General features: G+C 54.7%; 1 protein-coding gene across 2 annotated transcripts in view; it reads right to left on the bottom strand.

Annotated features, from left to right (window-relative positions):
- ARHGAP8 (Rho GTPase activating protein 8) overlaps nucleotides 1-14,866 on the bottom strand; it is a 69,083-nt gene extending 54,217 nt beyond the window's left edge. The window contains exon 1 of one of the 2 annotated variants that reach the window (XM_036084064.2): nucleotides 14,710-14,866. In XM_036084064.2, coding sequence (XP_035939957.2) covers nucleotides 14,710-14,818 — 109 coding nt within the window. In that variant the 5' untranslated portion in view covers nucleotides 14,819-14,866. Of the gene's footprint in view, nucleotides 1-12,251; nucleotides 12,327-14,709 lie in introns of those variants that run through there. The other variant, XM_078076724.1, reaches the window with a different exon arrangement.
- Nucleotides 14,867-18,187: the final 3,321 nt, after the last annotated feature.

Here is an 18,187-nt window from a genome sequence, read left to right as displayed (position 1 = left end):
AAAACCTTTACCCAGATCGCCTACCTCAGAAAGCTCAGGCAGCTTTGTTTCGAAGTCTGCAGGCTCAGACGTGGGCATGCCACGCATAATCAGTGCCTTGTTGTGGCAACAGCTAGTCTGGGGGGTGGGGGTGTGGATCCGTCAGGGTGAACCCTGGGAGCCACCCCCCACCCCCGCAATCCTATACTTGAGAGTAAAATAAGGCTCTCCCCCCCATCCTGGAGTGCTCCCGGGGTTTGCACCAGAGTCTGGGAGTTCCTCTCCCCTGCTGCATGGGGGCAGTGGGACCCCACCCCACACAGGATGGTAGCATGGCCAGGGCAGGAGAAGGAAGCCCATTCCCGCTGCTGCCGCTAAGGAGCCTGGGAGTTCCTCAGGGAGGCCAGTGTCCTGTTCCCACCAGGCACAGCCGCTTTGTCTTCTGCAGGTCCAGGAGCCCAGGTGGTGCTGACTGGCTGGGAGGCACCCAGGGGAGCAGTGGGGCTCTGGCACCAGGGTAAGTCTGGTCCCATTGGCCTTGTGATGGTTGATTTTATGTGTTAACTCCTCTGGGCAGTGCTGCCCAGATGTTTGGTCAAACACTAGCCCGGATGTTGCCGTGAAGGTATTTGTAGATGTGACTAACGTAATCGGTTGACTTTGTGCATAGCTGATAATGTACCATAACGTGGTGGGCCTCATCTAATCAGTTGAAGACCTTAAGAGCAAACGCTAAGGTTTTTTCAGAGACCGACTTCTGCCTCAAGACTACAACATAGAATTCCTGCTGCCCTACAGGTTTTAGATCTGCTAGTCTCCACAACTGCATGAGCCAATACCCTGAAACAAAAATCTTTATATATACATATCTATTGGTTCTGTGTCCCTGGAGAACCTGATACAAACCTCTTACACACTCAGATTTCTCCTTCCCATGGGTTATCAGAACCAAAAACAGTGACGCCAGGAAGGACCACAGTGAACATACTGTGCCATCAATTGTCATTGTACAGCAGAAAAGCAGAGGCCCAGAGAGGGTAAGGGACTTGCCCAAAGCCACACAGCAAGTCAGTGGAGAGCTGGATCTTAAAACCAGGTCTCCTGATTCGAGCCTAGAACCCAAACGACTCCAAATACGGTGGGAAATGTCAAACATATTCTTTTAAATGCAAAGAGGAGAGTAACCATTGGCACATTCCACCACCCCACTCCACCCCCTGTGCCAACCAGTTAATTCTGTCATATCAGAATGCCTTCCAGGAAGTTCTTCAAGGTGCTGCTCTGGGTTGCACCAGGATGCATCTGTGACTCCTAGGCTGGTCTCTGCAATGAGAGCCCCCTTCCTCATCAAGGATCTTGAACTATTATTTAAATCTCACGCTACCAGCAGATTTCCTGCACTGACTACCAGTCCCCGCAGGTGCCTTCTCATAGGTGTGGGGGCAAACCTGTGCCTTGATGGAAAACTATACGTTTTCTAGAACAGAGACACCCTTCTGGGCTATCTGACTCCATCCTTTGGGAGCTGTTTTATAACTCTGCAAACTGTTGACATCTGAGAGCAACACAAAACAATCCTTGTCTACAGACGTGAAGCTCCATCCTGTCTGGTGGAAGTTCGTCCTTTCCCATTCCCCTCCTCTTCCTCCCCGGAAACGCCCCCAATTCCCTCCCTTTTACTTTCATTTCCATATTCCCCATCTGTAAATGCCTCTGCACTTCAGATCCTCCTTTCAACCAGTGACGACATCTGCCTGCTTCCCTCGTGAGTTCAACAAAATCCTTAACACGTGCTCATGTTTATATGGGTAGGACAGTCACAGCTTTATCCCTTTTCTGGAAATTATCTTTTTTTTTTTTTAAAGATTTTATTTATTTGACAGAGAGAGACACAGCAAGACAGGGAACACAAGCAGGGGGAGTGGGAGAGAGAGAAGCAGGCCTCCCGCGGAGCAGGGAGCCTGATGCGGAGCTCGATCCCAGGACCCTGGGATCACGACCCGAGCTGAAGGCAGATGCCCAACGACTGAGCCACCCAGGCGCCCCTGTAAATGATCTTTTAATGTAGCTTTGCACTGGGCACCCAGATCCTTGCAAGGAAGGGACACTGAATGAGGAAAGGCACTTCTAGCCCCACCTGCCTTACAAATAAGACAGCAGGCTCAGGTTCAAGGAGAGGAGATGGCCCCTCAGCCTGAGGCTTCAAGTCCAGCTTCGACTCCACCCACACTCCCTCACCCTGGGCGTCCACCTTTCTCCTATGGCTGCAGCCACAGAAACTGTGTCAGAGGCTCTCCCAAACCCCGTGCTGCTCCTGCCTACCCCAGGGCCATTACACAGACTCTTCCCTGAGCCTCGAAGTTCTTTCTGCCCCTGTGTGGCATTTTCTTCCAGCAACGATGTTTTTCCAACACCACTTCCCTGATTCTCTGACACCAACTGGGAGTCCCACAATTCAATCCTATTCTGACTCGAACTACCCAGAGTCAGCACAGACCCCACTGGTTAAGGGCTCAGTCCCACGAGTGACTGCCCCCATTTCTGACACCAGTCCCAAGTCCCAGGTATCCACGCTAAGGTGTACTCCGATCTGACATGGCTACACATTCGGGGGTTCCCATAACTACCATAAGGTTCAATAACTCAGCAGAAGAGCTCAGGAACTCAGGAAGGTGCTTTACTTATGATCACTGGTCTATGGGAGAGGATATGACTCAGGAAAGGGCAACAGAAGAGATGCGCATGGGGCAAGTATGGAGGGAGGGGTGTGCATGGAGCCTCCCTCTCCCTGGGTGCACCACCCTCCCAGCACCTCCGTGTCCTCACCCGCCTGGAAGCTCTCTTAGCTTCATGGTCTCAGAGCTCCGACCCGGTTCAGCAGGTGGGTGATGGAACTCAATCTCCAGCTCCAGGCCCCTCCCTGGAGGTCGAGGGGTATGGCTGAAAGTTCTAACCCTCTAATCAGGAGGAGGGGTCCCCTCTCTAGGGGCCCAGCCTGAGTCACCTCATTAGTATAAACTCAGGGAAGGTTAAAAGGGACCCTTTATGAATAAGAAAAGGCGCTCCCATCACTCAGGAGTGTCCCCGGGTTCTAAGAAGCTCTTCCTAGCACAGAGACCACATACATCCCGCACGTTCTGTTCATCCTCGCCTCCTGTGTTTACAGAATTCCCCCCTTTGCAACTTCTCCCACACCGTTAGTGCCCTGTACCCTCGTCCATAAACCCCTACTGCGTGCGAGTGCACACCTCTTTCTGTGATCCTTACATGACGTTACCATGGGCCTCCCTCACCAGATCAGTTTCCTGAGGGCTGAGCTGCTGCCTGGACCTGCTCACCCAGGATCTCTAGAACTCAGTGCCGCACAGACGTTACAACCACACTTTCTCTCCTGGGCGGTGGCTGCGGGGCACAAGCTCCGTCCCCCTCCACCTGAGTCCACCCACCACATGGGACTCTCGGTGCCAAGCCCTTCCCCCTGCGCTGTGAGCCCGGCCCCGAGGAGCCCCTGCCGGGAAGGGGGTGCCTGTGCTGGCTGGAAACGTGGACCCGAGCAGGCGTGCTGCAACGTGGATGTTATGCAAAAGAGATTTCAAGTCACTGGACTTGTCTGTTTATAATTCATAGCAAAATGGTTTGTTGCTATAAAAATATATTTGCACATTTCACAAACAGACCCTCACGGCAATTATCTTAATGCAGTAGCTACAAATTAGCACCTACTTACCTCCGGCAAATTAGCACTAAATTGAATTTGAGTGGTGTGGTCGTGTGCAGGAAGGGCTCGCCTTTTATCTCAGAACGGGGTTCTGTTAATGGGATCCGGGAGGAGGGGAGGGCCCCTAACCCCGTATTTCACAGGCGCCAAGGCCCAGGGAGAGGGGCTGGCACACCCAAGGGGAAGGGGAAGCAGTGTACACATGTGAGGGGCCAGAGCCCTTGCCCACAGCTGGGGGGGGAAGGGGGAGGGGTCACCACTGAGTTGGGATTCCAGGGTCTCTAGCAGTACCCCATAAAAAGTAATTTTTAGGGGCGCCTGGGTGGCTCAGTGGTTTACACATCTGCCTTTGGCTCAGGTCGTGATCCCGGGATCCTGGGATCGAGCCCCACATCGGGCTTCCTGCTTGGCCTGGAGTCTCCCTCTCCCCCTCCCCTTCCCCTGCTTATGCACGTGCTGGAGTGCGCGCGCACTCTCTTTCATAAATAAATAAAATCTTAAAAAAAAAAAAAGTAATTTTTAGGGGTGCCTGGGTGGCTCAGTTGTTTGAGTGTCAACCCTTGATTTCGGCTCAGGTGATGATCTTAGGGTCCTGAGATGAAGCTCCCTCTCTCCTGCCCCTCCCCCGGTGTGCGTGCATGCTGGAGTGCTCTCTCCCCACCTACCCCCCCCGATAAAAAGTAATTTTTATGCTTTTGTTTCAGCTTTCCCCCAAATTCATTAAATCCGACCCCCCACTATCCACTCTTCCTCACAGACAGCACTGAGTCCCGGACGCTGGCAAGAAGGCACGTGTCGACCACTGGTCCAGGTAGGAGGGCCAGAAGCCGCTAGAACCTGCACACGACACCCAGCTGAGACACCGGCAGCAAGATCCAGATGGGCTGCCGCCTGCTGCACGACCTTGCCAGAGGCCTGGTACTCCGAAAGGGCAAAGGAATCTGTCCCACTGCGGGGGCCGCCCGCCCCTCCCGTGGCTCTTGTAGACACCAATGTCAAGACTCAGCTGCTCCCACAGCCGGCTGGGCAGACAGGGCTGCTCCCTCCCCAGCATTCCTGGTGCCCTGCCTGGGGTTCCCAGGTGCTCACCGAGGTGAACGCAATCACCTGCACAGCCCTCCCAGGTGGCCTGCTGGTATACCTAAGAATAAGCTTATCTCCCTTCTCAAAGGTTTGTTGGGGGAGCCAAGTGAGCCAATCAGCACATGGCAATTTCTCTGGTCACAGGAATGGGTTCATTCAGACCCGTGAGGCACCAGGAAAGGTTTTCCAGATGCTTCTGGGCAAGATCTCAAGAGAGGACCACTGGAGAAGTCTCTCTCCACATAGCCATGTATGAAGATGAGGCCTGAAATGGCTGCAGCCAACTCACTCCTCGCTGAAGATCCAGAGGTTCAAAAAAAAGGCAGGGAACTGCCAAACCCAGATCAAGCCATACCTGATATCCATCCTATTGCCAGAGCATTTCAACTACATGGGCCAATATATCACCCTTGACTTTTGGGCCAATTTGGAATTGGGTTTTCTCTTCATTATAATCAAAAGCATCCTGATGCCCTGGTTACCCCACCCACCCAAGCCACACCTTCCCAAGGTTGGGAGAGAGGCTTCCTCTGGGCTCTGGCAGCCCCTAGCTCCATCACAGCCCTCATCAGCCTGCACCATGTGTCTGTGTGTCCTTGACCCATCACCATATGTTCACTGACAGCCAAGGCCGTGCCTAACCCACCCCTGAGTCCCAACATTTACCATCCCAGGGCTGGGAGTGTCTGTTACAAGAGAACAGACAAAGTAAACACAACAAAGTCCAGCATTCAAGGCCTCCCTGGCCCGGTCTTACCAACAATTCAAGGTCACTCCCACTGCCCGCCTCGCTCTCCATTCCCCGCCATCCAGGCTGCTCTGTCCCTGAAGAGGACACAGCTGGGGCCTCTGCCATAATCTCCATCATACAACTCAGACCCGTCAGGGTGGAGGAACCTTGGGACCTCTCCTCTCCTAAGGGATGTTCAACCCCGCCGTGCTCTCCACCCTCAAACCCATATCTCGGGCCCAGACCTCTCTCTCCTAGTGCTGCTATTCCAACTACCCAATCCATATGTCTCCTGACACCCTCTGAGCACCAACACCTGCCTGCAGTTCTTGGAATAAAATTCAAACCCCTGCAAACACGTGAAAGACTGACTCTTCATGCCTGGGCCCGCCACCACCTCATGCCACCTCCATGCAACCCCACTCTCCCTGCTCCAGCCACACAGGCCTCAAATCTGTCTGAGGTTGCCCCTCAAACACTCCAAGCTATTCCTGCCTCAGGGCCTTTGCACATGCTGTCTTGGCTACCTGGAACCCCCAGCTCCTGAAGGGAGTAAAGGGACCCATATGTGGTTTCTATTATTACCATTGGTTCAAGTCCAATTCAATAATTCAATCTGGGGGGCACCTGGGTGGCTCAGTTGGTTAAGCGACTGCCTTCGGCTCAGGTCATGATCCTGGAGTCCCTGGATCGAGTCCCGCATCGGGCTCCCTGCTCAGCAAGGAGCCTGCTTCTCCCTCTGACCCTCCCCCCTCTCATGTGCTCTCTCTCTCTCATTCTCTCTGTCTCAAATAAATAAATAAAATCTTTAAAAAAAAAAAAATTCAATCTGGGGGCGCTTGGCTGGCTCAATCAGTAGAGCGTGCAAGTCTTGATCTCAAGGTTTTAAGTTCAAGCCCCACGTTGGGTATAGAGATTACTTAAAAATAAAATCTTTAAAGGGGCCCCTGGGTGGCTCAGTTGGTTAAGTGTCTGACTCTTGATTTCAGCTCAGGTCATGATCTCAGGGTCGGGCGACTGAGCGCCGTGTCAGGCTTTGTGCTCAGCAGGGAGTCGGCTTGAGATTCTCTTTCTCCCTCTCTCTCTGCCTCTCTATCCCACCCTGCTCTCACTCTCTTGCTCTTTAAATAAATCTTTAAAAAAATAAAATCTTTAAAAATAGTAATAATAGGGGCACCTAGGCTCAGTCAGTTAAGCGTGTGACTTCGACTCAGGTCATGATCTCAGGGTCCTGGGATTGAGCCCCGTGTGGGGCTCCATGCTCAACGGGGAGTCTGCTTCTCCTTCTCCCTCTCCCTCTGCCCCTGCTCGTGCTCTCTTGCTCTCTCTGTCTCATATAAATAAAATCTTTAGGGCGCCTGGGTGGCTCAGTCGTTGGGCGTCTGCCTTCGGCTCAGGTCATGACCCCAGGGTCCTGGGATCGAGCCCCGCGTCAGGCTCCCTGCTCCACGGGAAGCCTCCTTCTCCCTCTCCCACTCCCCCTGCTTGTGTTCCCTCTCTCGTTGTGTCTCTCTCTGTCAAATAAATAAATAAAATCTTAAAAAAATAATAATAATAATTCATCTGAATTCAAATCTACCTGCTAAGGCGCCTCCTTGGAAACTGAAGTGGGGTCCACAGGGCCCCAATAAACCCACCTTCCACCTTCAGACACCTCTTTATAGAAAGATCCAATGACAGTATGACCAGGTCAAATACAGACTTACCCTCAATGTGGCCAGAGAAAAAGGTGCCCAGGTCCCAGGGGAAGGTCAGGCCATTCTCCCTCCCAGAGCCAGGGACCTGGCTCTGCTCCCCCCTGTACTCAGTCCCCGCTCCGGCCGCCGTGAGCAGCAGGAACAGGGTCAGAGGGACTTGGTCCCGCCCAAGTCATCGGTCATTTCTCCTCATGGTGCCACCTCAGCGGGGCTGTCAGCTCCCCTCAGACCCCACTTCCTGACCCATGCAGTCGGCACAAGCCCCGCCAACACCTCCATGAGGATCAAATCAAGTGAAAGGGGTGCCATCACGCCCAAGGGGCAGTGTGTCCGGAGACAAACCATCGTAACGGTCACCGTGGATGTGACCGCTAGCACGAGCCAGTCCCAAAGAGGGAGGGCCGTGCCGCACAAGTCAGATGAACTGCCCAAAATGCACAGACCTTATCTGGATCCTGATTTTAAAATAAATAAATAAATTGGGGGGGAGGCACCTGGGTGGCTCAGTCAGTTAAGCATCTGACTCTTGATCTCAGCTCAGGTCTTGATCTCAGGGGTTATGGGTTCAAGCCCCACTCTGGACTCCACGCTGGGTATGGAGCCTACTTAAAAAAAACAAAAACAAAAACTGGGATGCCCGGGTAGCTCAGTCACTTAAGCATCTGCCTTCGGCTCAGGACACGATCCCAGGGTGCTGGGATCGAGTCCCGCATCGGGATCCCTACTCAGCGAGGAGCCTGCTTCTCCCCCTCCCTCTGCCTCTCCCCCCTGCTTGTGTGCTCTCTCTCTGACAAATAAATAAATAAAATCTTAAAAAAAAAAGAATCACTCATGAAGCTTTAAATACACACACACATACATACATACATACATACATACATACAAACTAGTATTTGTAGCAAATGAGAATCCAAATATTAACTGGCCATTGGATATTATGGAATTATGCTGTGTTTTCTTTTAACATTTTAAGTAATCTCTACACCCACTGTGGGGCTTGAACTCACAACCTCAAGATCAAGAGTCACATGTTCCACTGCCTGAGCCAGCCAGGCGCCCCTGTGTTCGTTGTTTTAAGCGTAGTAATAGTAATGTGGTCATGTTAAAAAAGGGGATTCACAGTGTGATATTTATGGAGTCTGAGGTCTGGGGACTGCTTTAAAATCATACAGGAGCAGGAAAGGAAGAGGGGGTGAGCGGGTGGCGAGAAGTGGGATGGAGGTCTGGGGGTGAAAAAGCAGGTGGGGGTGAGCCTAGGCCACAGCAGGGCCCGATGCTGGGACGTCCTGCTTACTTCCAAATGTCTGAAATTCTCCACAAATAAGAAAACACAAATGAATAAAAAAACTGCAAGGTGTTTTAACAGGACAGAACCAAAGGCGGTCCCTCTCTCGCTCCCAGCTCCCAAACCTGGGAGCTGCAGGTGCCTCAGAGGCACCAAGAACTTAACAGAGGAGAATCCCTAAAGAAGAGGCACTTTCCAGAAGCCCCACCCACACCCCCGCTGGTTCAAAAGCCTCCCCGGCTTCAACCACCAAAGCTTTCCTGTCGGTGATAACAAATGTGCCCGCCCAGCCTGCCTACCTACCGTCCGCCAGTGGGGGGAGGGGAGGGGACAGCTCCCCAGGAGTTTCTGGACTCCTGACCTGCCAAACCAGTTCCTTCTGATGGACAGTCACCAGGCTCAACACAAAATGAACTGCTCACCTGTCCAGGGTCACCGAAGAAAGAACTGCTGCCCCTCAGCCAGGGATAGGAACAGGTTGCACCCAAGTTCGTGCTCTCCCACGGTCCCTGGGTAGAACCGATGCTGATAAACACACTTACAAAGGTACCACACCTTGTATTCGGCGCTTCGTGCAAACTAACTCATTTGACCCTCCCAATAACCCTATGAGTAGGTAATAACATTGTCTGTATCTTACAGGTGGGGAAACTGAGGCACAGAGCGTGGCCAGCAACTCTGGCTAGCAGCTCCAGGTCACACAGCCGGGGTCAGGGAGTCAGGCTCCGGGGCCAGCTGTTGAGTTCAGCAGCCTCCTAGCCCTACCGAGTGCTCACACCGTCCCCTCGGAGCCTCGGGACAACCTGCTGCTGATGTAGCCCATTTGAGAGGTCAGAAAATAGGGACCATGACTCAGCCAGGTCTCCTGCCCTCCGGGGACCCAGAAACCTGGACAGCACCCAGAGCTGGCTGCCAGAAGTTCCAGAAGCCTCCACACAATTGGCTGGGCAGGACTCGGGAGCAGCGTGTCACCTGCAAGAGCCCCACACGGGCATTTTCCAGGCCATCCCCACCCCCCGTGCCGGGCCCAGAAGGGCTCCCCTCAAATGTGCTCCGGGAGGCCCAGGAAGCCCCTGGATACACACGGTACATTTTCCCTGAGCATCCATTTCAACCCAAGGATTGATGGAGAAGTTTAACAATTTATCTGAAAAGAAACTGAAAACATCATTCTTACATCCCGAGGCTAACTTCGTAGAGCTCTGAAGGGCGGTCAGCGGCCGGCTTCGAAGGTCACCACCGAGAAGGCGGAGCTCAGCACAGCGGGCATCAGGCCAGCTCTCCGCCCGCTGGCCCTGTGACCTCAGAAAGTCACCTGAGCCTCCCTGCCTCCGTTTCCTCATCTGTAAAAGGGAACAGTCACAGTCCTGCCTCGTGAGGCTGCTTTGAGCCTGCAGTTAGGGCTTGGTGGCCCTTAGTGACGGTGACCACGATTATTCTGGGGAAGAATGGCCAACGGGGCCATTTCACAGGTTAGGAGGCTGAGTCCCTGGGAGAGAAAGTGACCTGATCAAAAACTAGGTCTCTGCCTCCTCTTGCAGCTCCTTCCCCCTCCTGCTGCCTCTGTGCCTCAGTTTCCCCATCCCCAAAAGAGGGTTAAAAATCAAAGAATGGGGGCGCCTGGGTGGCTCAGTCGGTTAAGCGACTGCCTTCGGCTCAGGTCATGATCCTGGAGTCCCGGGATCGAGTCCCACATCAGGCTCCCTGCTCAGCAGGGGGTCTGCTTCTCCCTCTGACCCTCCTCCCTCTCATGCTCTCTCTCTCTCATTGTCTCTCTCTCAAATAAATAAAATCTTAAAAAAAAAAAAATCAAAGAATGGGATGGATTCTTGGATGTGGTGAAGACAAGCACCCCAGGCACCTCAAGGGTGGTCTGAGCTCTTGCTGTCCCCTCTTTAACTGAAGCCACCATTTATGGCGTGCCCACGACTGACTCAGCCTGGAGCAGCTTGCTAGGGAGAAGCCATGTGTCCACAGGATGTCTATTCGAGTAAGTTTCCAGACCTTAAAACACCTCACTGAGGTCACATTTCAATGACTCAGTGATGTCGTCCAAGTAAATTCCTATCGGCTCCACCTATCAGGTCCTCCACAGGCATTTCCGACCCATCTAACAGGTGAATGATCCCCCAGCCTCTGTGTGACCTCAACATGCATCCCTTCCATGCCCACCTCCCATCCATCTTCCAGTTCAATGGCTGCCTCCTCCAGGATGCCCTCCCTGACCTTCCACTCGCCCCTGTGGGCAGGGAGAGCTGGGCTCAGCCCAGTACCCTGTGTCCCTGTTCACCCGCCCCCCACCCGCAGTGTTAGACGGAGAAATGGTCAGTCACTGTATTAAAGGAGAAACCTACAAACAAGATCCCCAAACTGCCAACAGACCAACCAAAGGATGTTCACTGTTGAGTCTTAAATTTTGAGTTCTCACCTGGACGAATGTTAACCCTGCATGTCACAGCCGCCCGGAAGCAAGCACAGCGCGCTCTCCGGAACTGACACAAAACCTCCAAGTCTGCGGCCACCAGACGGCCAAGGCCATGTCCCCACCCCATAGGAATTCCTCCCCTGAGCCCGCTTCCTGACGATTCTGCAGGTCCTTCTCCAGGGGCCTGAGGAGCCCCCCGGCACACACACCCCAAGCCAGTGCTGCAGTCAGTGAGCCCCGGAATTCTCAGGCCGGCCCCATGCCAGGGCTTGAGAACAGTGAAAGAAGCCAGGGCCTCTCCTCTAACTGATTCTGGAGACTGACGAGCTTCGTGATCTGTCTGGCCCGCTAACTCCTGGCTTTCCATCCCTGGTGCTGACCCAGCCAGCAGCCCAGCCAGAGCCCTGGATTTGAATCAGCCTAGCACCTGCTCAGCCTCGGTTTTCTCATCCGTGAAATGGAAAGATGCCTGCCACCTCCCTGGTTTGGGATGAGGGGGCTGATGGGCCTGTACAGTGTGCAATTAGGGGAGGGAAATGGGGGGCTAGAGAAAGTTTGGACTGAGACAGCCCAGCCAGACAGAAACACGAAAATGGGGGAGGGGAAGGGGTCAGGGGCGAGAAAGGGGAGGAGTGGAGGGAGGGAGGGGGTGCAGAGCGAGAAGGGGTAGGAGAGGAGGGGAGCAGGGAGGGTGGGAGCGCAGGGTGAGAAGGGGGAGGGAGGCAGGGCCTGGAGAAGGCCGGAGAAGGGAGGGGAGGGGGTGAGGGAGTGGAAGGAGAGAAGAGGAGGGTGGCAGGGAGGGAGGGGTGCAGGGCGAAAAGGGAGGGCGTGCAAAGCGGCAAGGAAGGGGAGGAGAGGCAGGGAGGGGAGGGAAGAAGGCCTGGAGCAGGGAAGGTGGGTGCAGGGCGAGGAGGGGGAGAAGAGGCGGGGAGAAGGCCGGGAAATGGAGGAGGGGGAGGAAAGGAGGGCTCAGGCCGGGAGCAGGGAGGGAAGGGGGTGAAGGAGAGGAAAGGAGGGGAACAGGGAGGGAGGGGGTGCATGGCGAGCAAGGGGAGGAGAGGCAGACAGCAAGGAGGGGAGTGGGTGCAGGGCGAGGAGGGGGAGGAGCGTGCTCGAGGAAAACCAGAGGGCGGGGGTAGGGCGGGGAGGGCAAGGGACACCACCCCCCCCCTCCCGCGAGGCCTCTGGGTTCGTCCGCGTCCCTGCGCCACGTCACGTGTCGCCGGGCCCACCTGAGGGGGACCCAGTCCGACCGCCGGCTCACACCCTCGGAACCGCGTGGCGTCCCCACGCGAGGCACAGGCGGGCTCCCTCCCGGGGACACAGGGCCTTACCTGCCTACGGCCCCGCCGGCGCCTCACCTGGGCTCGCTCGGCTGCGCGGCGATCACCTGGCCCCGCCCCGGAAGTGGCCCCCACGCCGGGCCCGCCCCCTCGCCCCGCCCCTGCCCGCGCAGTGCGACTTTTCTGGAGCGGGGACTCCGCGGGGTCGCCCGGGGCTCCGCGGGGCCGGGACCGGGTAGCACAGGTGAGCCCGCCTGCTGGGCGGGGCGGAAGGGGGAGGTGCAGCGAGCGCCGAGCCCCTCTTCCTTAGCTCCGAAGGCGTCCCTGAGTCTTGCCTTGTTCAAGCCCCTACTTGGCACAGCACCCATCCCTGGGGCTGGCACTTTCCTTGCTGATCCACTTCCCCATTTTAGGGACCTGCAAAGTGAGGTGCGGAGCAGGGGGATGTACAAGGAGCTGAGAGGAAGCATTCAAGAAAAATCTCCCAAGCCGTCTTCTGGGCCAGGTGCAGCCTTCCCGGGACTGCGGTGGGGACCCCACGTTGAGCCCAGAACTCCACAGAGACAGCGGCCGGGCAATCCCAGAGGCGGCCCTGACCCATTCTCAGGAGCACGGAGGACTTCCTGGAGGAGGCAGTGTGATGAAGACTTGGGCCTCTAAAGGGTGATTCTGGGCCAAGTGCTGTATTTCTGTCCATGGGAGCAGTTACTGTCCTTGCCCTGAAGCACGCCCCAGGGCCGTGTCTGCACCCCCTTTTCACCTACACTCTCTCCGATCTCATCCAGTGTCCTGCTTTCAATATGGGCTATACCCTGATGATCCCTAACTTCTGTCTCCTGACCAGAGTCCTGCCTCTGACTGCCCACCCGACAGTTCCATGTGGAGGCCTGAGCGCCCAGATCCAGCTCCTCTCCTGGGCTTCCTATCTCATTCTCCACCGGCGCTGGCCAGACCCTTGGGGTCATCCTTGGCTCGTCTCCAGCTCGCATGTCCCATACGTGGTCCCTTGGCAAGCCCCGATGGCTCTTACTTGTCAATATAGGATGGTGCCAGCACTTCTCCCCACCAAGCTGGCCCAAAGAGATCAGGCCACCAGCACCTCTCACGTGGCTCATGCGGCAGCCTCCTCCTACGGGGCCTCCCCCGCGCTGCCCTGGCCCCTTTGATCTGCCGCAACACAGCAGCCAGAGGATCCTTTCATGAGACGTGCCTTGCCCCAGCTCCAGTGCTCCCCTTCCTCCTCTCCCCTTCTGGGGGAGGAGGGGTGGGGAGGGACAAGCAGCTCCACAATCCCAGGCTGCCTTGCGTGGAGGGTGGCACAGCTGCTGGTGGATGGCATGTGATGGGCTCTATGGAGCCCAGTAGACACCACACCTCAGCCGAGATAATCAATCAGGCGTACTGACCTCTCCCCACCTCTAGGGGGGGATCTGATTGCAGAGGCCAGTCGGCATGATATCACCCCTCTTAACCGGTGGCGCTTTTAAGGTTCTCGAAGTAACTGGGCCTAAGCCAGTCAACACAGGCCTTCTTCATGCCACAGCGAGCAGTTCAGGCCAGTCCAGCTGGAATAGTTGGGGGGAAAGAAATCTTGCTTTCTCCTTTTCTCTCCCCCAACCTAGATGAGGAGGTTTGGTGCACTAGAGACACTGGACCACCTGTGACCACAAAGAGATACAGCAAAGAGATCTAAACAGAGACAGCAAGGAACTGGGTCCTTGGTGACATGGAAGAGCCCCTGGATCAAGCCTGTCCTGAAGCCTGCCCTACCTCTGGACTTTCTAGTTCGCTGCACCGATAAATTCTCTCATTGTTTACGCTAGTTTGGAGTTTTCTATTTCTTACAACCCAAAGCATCCTCTGATAACACACCTTACACCGTTTAGGCAAATTGCAGAATTTCTCTCCTGACAACACTAGCAGAAAAAAACCCCAAAAACCCAGGGAAGGCTTCTGATTGGCTGAGCCTAAGACGCATAACCATTCCAGGGGTGGGAAGGGAGTTAGACCAAGACCTTATCCTCCCCAAAGTAAAGACAGTCAGCTTCCCGCCAGTTTTGCTAATAATAACCATGAAATAAATGAATATGGATTAGTGTAGACAGGACCGGTGCCCGGCTCTAAACGCTGGTTGCTCCCATTCCATGGCAGGCCGGAGCCTCGGGGCTGTCTGCTCACTGCCTGGCTCAGAGCTGGCACCAGCCCCAACCAATGTGAATGAAAGAATGACCCGTTTCCTTCTGGCATTGAAAGAGGGTTCCCACGGCCTCCACGCTGACCTCGGTTCTGTACCTTTTAAGTTCTTTCCAGCGCATCTCTTAACTCAGGGAAAGGACCCTGCAGGCAAAGCATCCCCTGATGGGAACCAAACCACCCGCTCAAGCAACGGGGCCCACCCTGAGCCAGCAAGTCCCCCAGGTGACTGAGCCCACAACAATGATCGACCTGACCCGTACGGCCCACCCGCATGTACCTACCAACCTTTGTCCCACATTTGCCCTATATGAACCTGGACATCTTTTCAGCTCTTTGGGGACAGTGTTTGATATGTCAGGGCGCTGTCTTCCCGGCGTCGGCCTCACTGAAATAAACTCCTTTCCCATGTCACCGCCACTCATCTCCCTGCTTTAGGATCTTGTCAGCAGTGAGTGGCCGCACCTGGTCTGTTCGGGGCCCCGGAGCCAGGCGCTCCTGCATGCCCGCGCCCCGGGGACATCAGCACGCAAGCAGCTGTGCAAAGAATCTGTAACCATCCCCACCAGCCGGCCTGTTCAACTAACAGTGCACCTGCGTAGTATTATTACGTACCCTCCTTGCTGCAGAAGGACTCCAGGTAGCCAGGAGGGGACTGTAGTGCTAACTTCTCACACACATACGCACCTGAGCCTCTGGACGGAGCAGGAATGGGCCTATTTCTACACCAAATACTTCGCTCTCAAAACATGACAATGACATCAAGGATTTGATTTACGCCAGCGACTCACACACTTAATCGGGTTGATCTAGCGCTTTGTGCCGTTTCTCTTTTCCTTTTTGGGAGGCAAACATCTTTTTTTTAGTATCAAAGCAAGCTCGGTCTCCCACGAAAGAGGGACAATTTGCAGGTTTTCTGTTTTAAAAAGCAACTTTGGACAGAAGCAAGAGAAAACATCTTCCAGTTGGTGTGCGGCTGGCCCCATAATTTCATGGTATTAAGACATGGAGGGGGGATGCCACCCTCCTCGCATTTGTGTTTGTGAAAATCTCTTACAAATTCCACAACTATAGCTTAGTGATAATAAAATATGTACAATAAAGCAATAATACAGAATGATTACAGGGGAAACAATGCAGGTGTGTTCCACCATTCATGGTAAAAGGAAAGAGAAACAGAAAGGAACAGCAAAACCCAGGCGGGTCTCAGTTAGGTTCTTTTTTCTGTTTTTCCCCAAGTGAGTCTAATCAGCAAGCCACCAGTTACTCATTTCCTTTTGTGGCTATAACAATAACTCCGTGCATTTCAAATGCCTTGCAATAGAAGACAAAGAATAATAATGCGAAACGAAGGAATTACATCTGAATGGCATTATTCCTGGCTTTATTAAATTTGCTCTTACAAATGTTTATGAAGTCGGAGATTTGGCTCTCCCCCAAGCAGCAAATTCCACATTAATAAGCACTGGGGGTTGGAGAGCTTGAAGGAAGGAGGAAATAAAGATCCTTTGGTCCAAGGTCTCAGGCTTCACATTTGTTTTCTCGCAAATTAACTCTCCGGCCAGCTGCTAGAGCCAAGACTTGCTCTGCTTTGAACCTTATTAAAACCTCAAAGCCAGAATTTCCCTGCTGAGTGTGGGCGCGGCGGCTGGACTGAGCCTAAAGGGATCTAGATCGCGCCCCACTCCTCTCCCTCACGGGCCAGGCCCCTGAGACCCCGCGAGGCCAGGGGCTTCCCTGCAGCTGTCAGGCCAGCTCTGGGCAGGTTTACCACTCCACCCTCCTAGCCTGGGCCCCGCCTGCATTTCAGAGCAAATGCATCTGGTTGTTAGCACTCCATGCAAACTGCAAACCACCCTTGTGCACCCTCCACAATGTTTTCTGGGATCGTTTGGACCTAATTATTGGAATCCTTTTGATTTGCAACTGAGCAGGCCACACTCTTAATGCCGTATTTGACATCAGGGTGGGACACTGGCTGTGCCCTCTGGCCCCATGCACCGTTCACACACCCCTGCTACACTGGGATTCCCACTCTTCCTAGTCTCTGTGAAAGGTGGCCAGACAACGGGTTTACCCAGCCTCCTTTGCAACCAGGGCCCAGACAGGGACTTAGGCTCCACCATTGTGATGTCCGTGCTTAGGGAGGAAGCAGTCCTGGAATATATTATAGTGGAAAGGGCAGCTGGGCAATGTGCAGTGTGGGGGGTGGGGGAGGCTGCAGTGGCTACAAGTAAGTACCTGGGACATGATTGGTATCAGTCCTGGTGGTAGCTATGGGTTCGGTCCAGTGCAATTGGAGCATCTCTGTGCAGTGGGAGCATCCCTGTGCAGTGGGGCATCCCTGTGCTGTGGGGTCATCCCTGTGCAGTGGGGACATCCCTGTGCAGTGGGGGCGTCTCTGTGCAGTGGGGGCATCCCTGTGCAGTGGGGACATCCCTGTGCAGTGGGGTCATCCCTGTGCAGTGGGGACATCCCTGTGCAGTGGGGGTATCTCTGTGCAGTTGGGGCATCCCTGTGCAGTGGGGGTATCCCTGTGCTGTGGGGTCATCCCTGTGCAGTGGGAGCATCCCTGTGCAGTGGGGGTGTCTCTGTGCAGTGGGGGCATCCCTGTGCAGTGGGGGTGTCTCTGTGCAGTGGGGGCATCCCTGTGCAGTGGGGGCATCCCTGTGCAGTGGGGCTATCTCTGTGCAGTGGGGGCATCCCTGTGCAGTGGGGGTGTCTCTGTGCAGTGGGGGCATCCCTGTGCAGTGGGGGTATCTCTGTGCAGTTGGGGCATCCCTGTGCAGTGGGGGCATCCCTGTGCAGTTGGGGCATCCCTGTGCAGTGGGGTGTCTCTGTGCAGTGGGGGCATCCCTGTGCAGTGGGGGCGTCTCTGTGCAGTGGAGTCATCCCTGTGCTGTCGGGGCATCCCTGTGCAGTGGGGGCATCCCTGTGCAGTGGGGGCTTCCCTGTGCAGTGGGGGCATCCCTGTGCTGTCGGGGCATCCCTGTGCAGTGGGGGCTTCCCTGTGCAGTGGGGGCATCCCTGTGCAGTGGGGGTATCTCTGTGCTGTCGGGGCATCCCTGTGCAGTGGGGGCATCCCTGTGCAGTGGGAGCATCTCTGTGCAGTGGGGGCACCCCTGTGCAGTGGGGGCATCCCTGTGCAGTGGGAGCATCTCTGTGCAGTGGGAGCATCCTGTGCAGTGGGGGCATCCCTGTGCAGTGGGAGCATCCCTGTGCAGTGGGGGCATCCCTGTGCAGTGGGAGCATCTCTGTGTAGTGGGAGCATCCCTGTGCAATGGGAGCATCTTGTGCGATCATTGTATCTCTGTGCAGGGTGGCCTTTCAGCGCTGGGGGGGGTGTGTCCCTATGCAGGGACTGCAGTAGTGGCTGTTTTCCCATCAGGTCTGTCCTTTGGGGTGGGTTGAGGCACTGTTCCTGGAAGGGAACAGTACCTCCATGTTGGCTCTCCCAGCTCCTGACAACTCTGGGATCTCCCAACATCCTTTAACGAACTCCTTCTCTATAATCAGCCAGAATCTGCTTCAGCTGCTTGCAAATGAGAACCCTGCCTGATTCCACATCCTCCAGGTCTTACGTTCCTCTTCCCCCACCAAACACAGGCTGACATAAATCCCCATAGTGAAAAGAGAAATGTCAGCATGAGAAATTCTTCTTGTGATGATGTGGATGATACTTTACCTTTTTCTAGCTTTTTACAGCCTGTTAAAGCAGTTCTGAGCTCTAAGCAAACACATTAGTCAATGAAGAAAAGCGTTCTTGGGGTAAGACCATCCGTTTATTATTAAGC

The sequence above is a fragment of the Halichoerus grypus genome, chromosome 6 (assembly GCF_964656455.1).
Source record: "Halichoerus grypus chromosome 6, mHalGry1.hap1.1, whole genome shotgun sequence".
Classification (NCBI taxonomy): Eukaryota; Metazoa; Chordata; class Mammalia; order Carnivora; family Phocidae; genus Halichoerus; species Halichoerus grypus.
The sequence above is the reverse complement of the archived record's forward strand: the minus strand, read 5'-3'. Positions and strand labels throughout refer to the sequence as shown.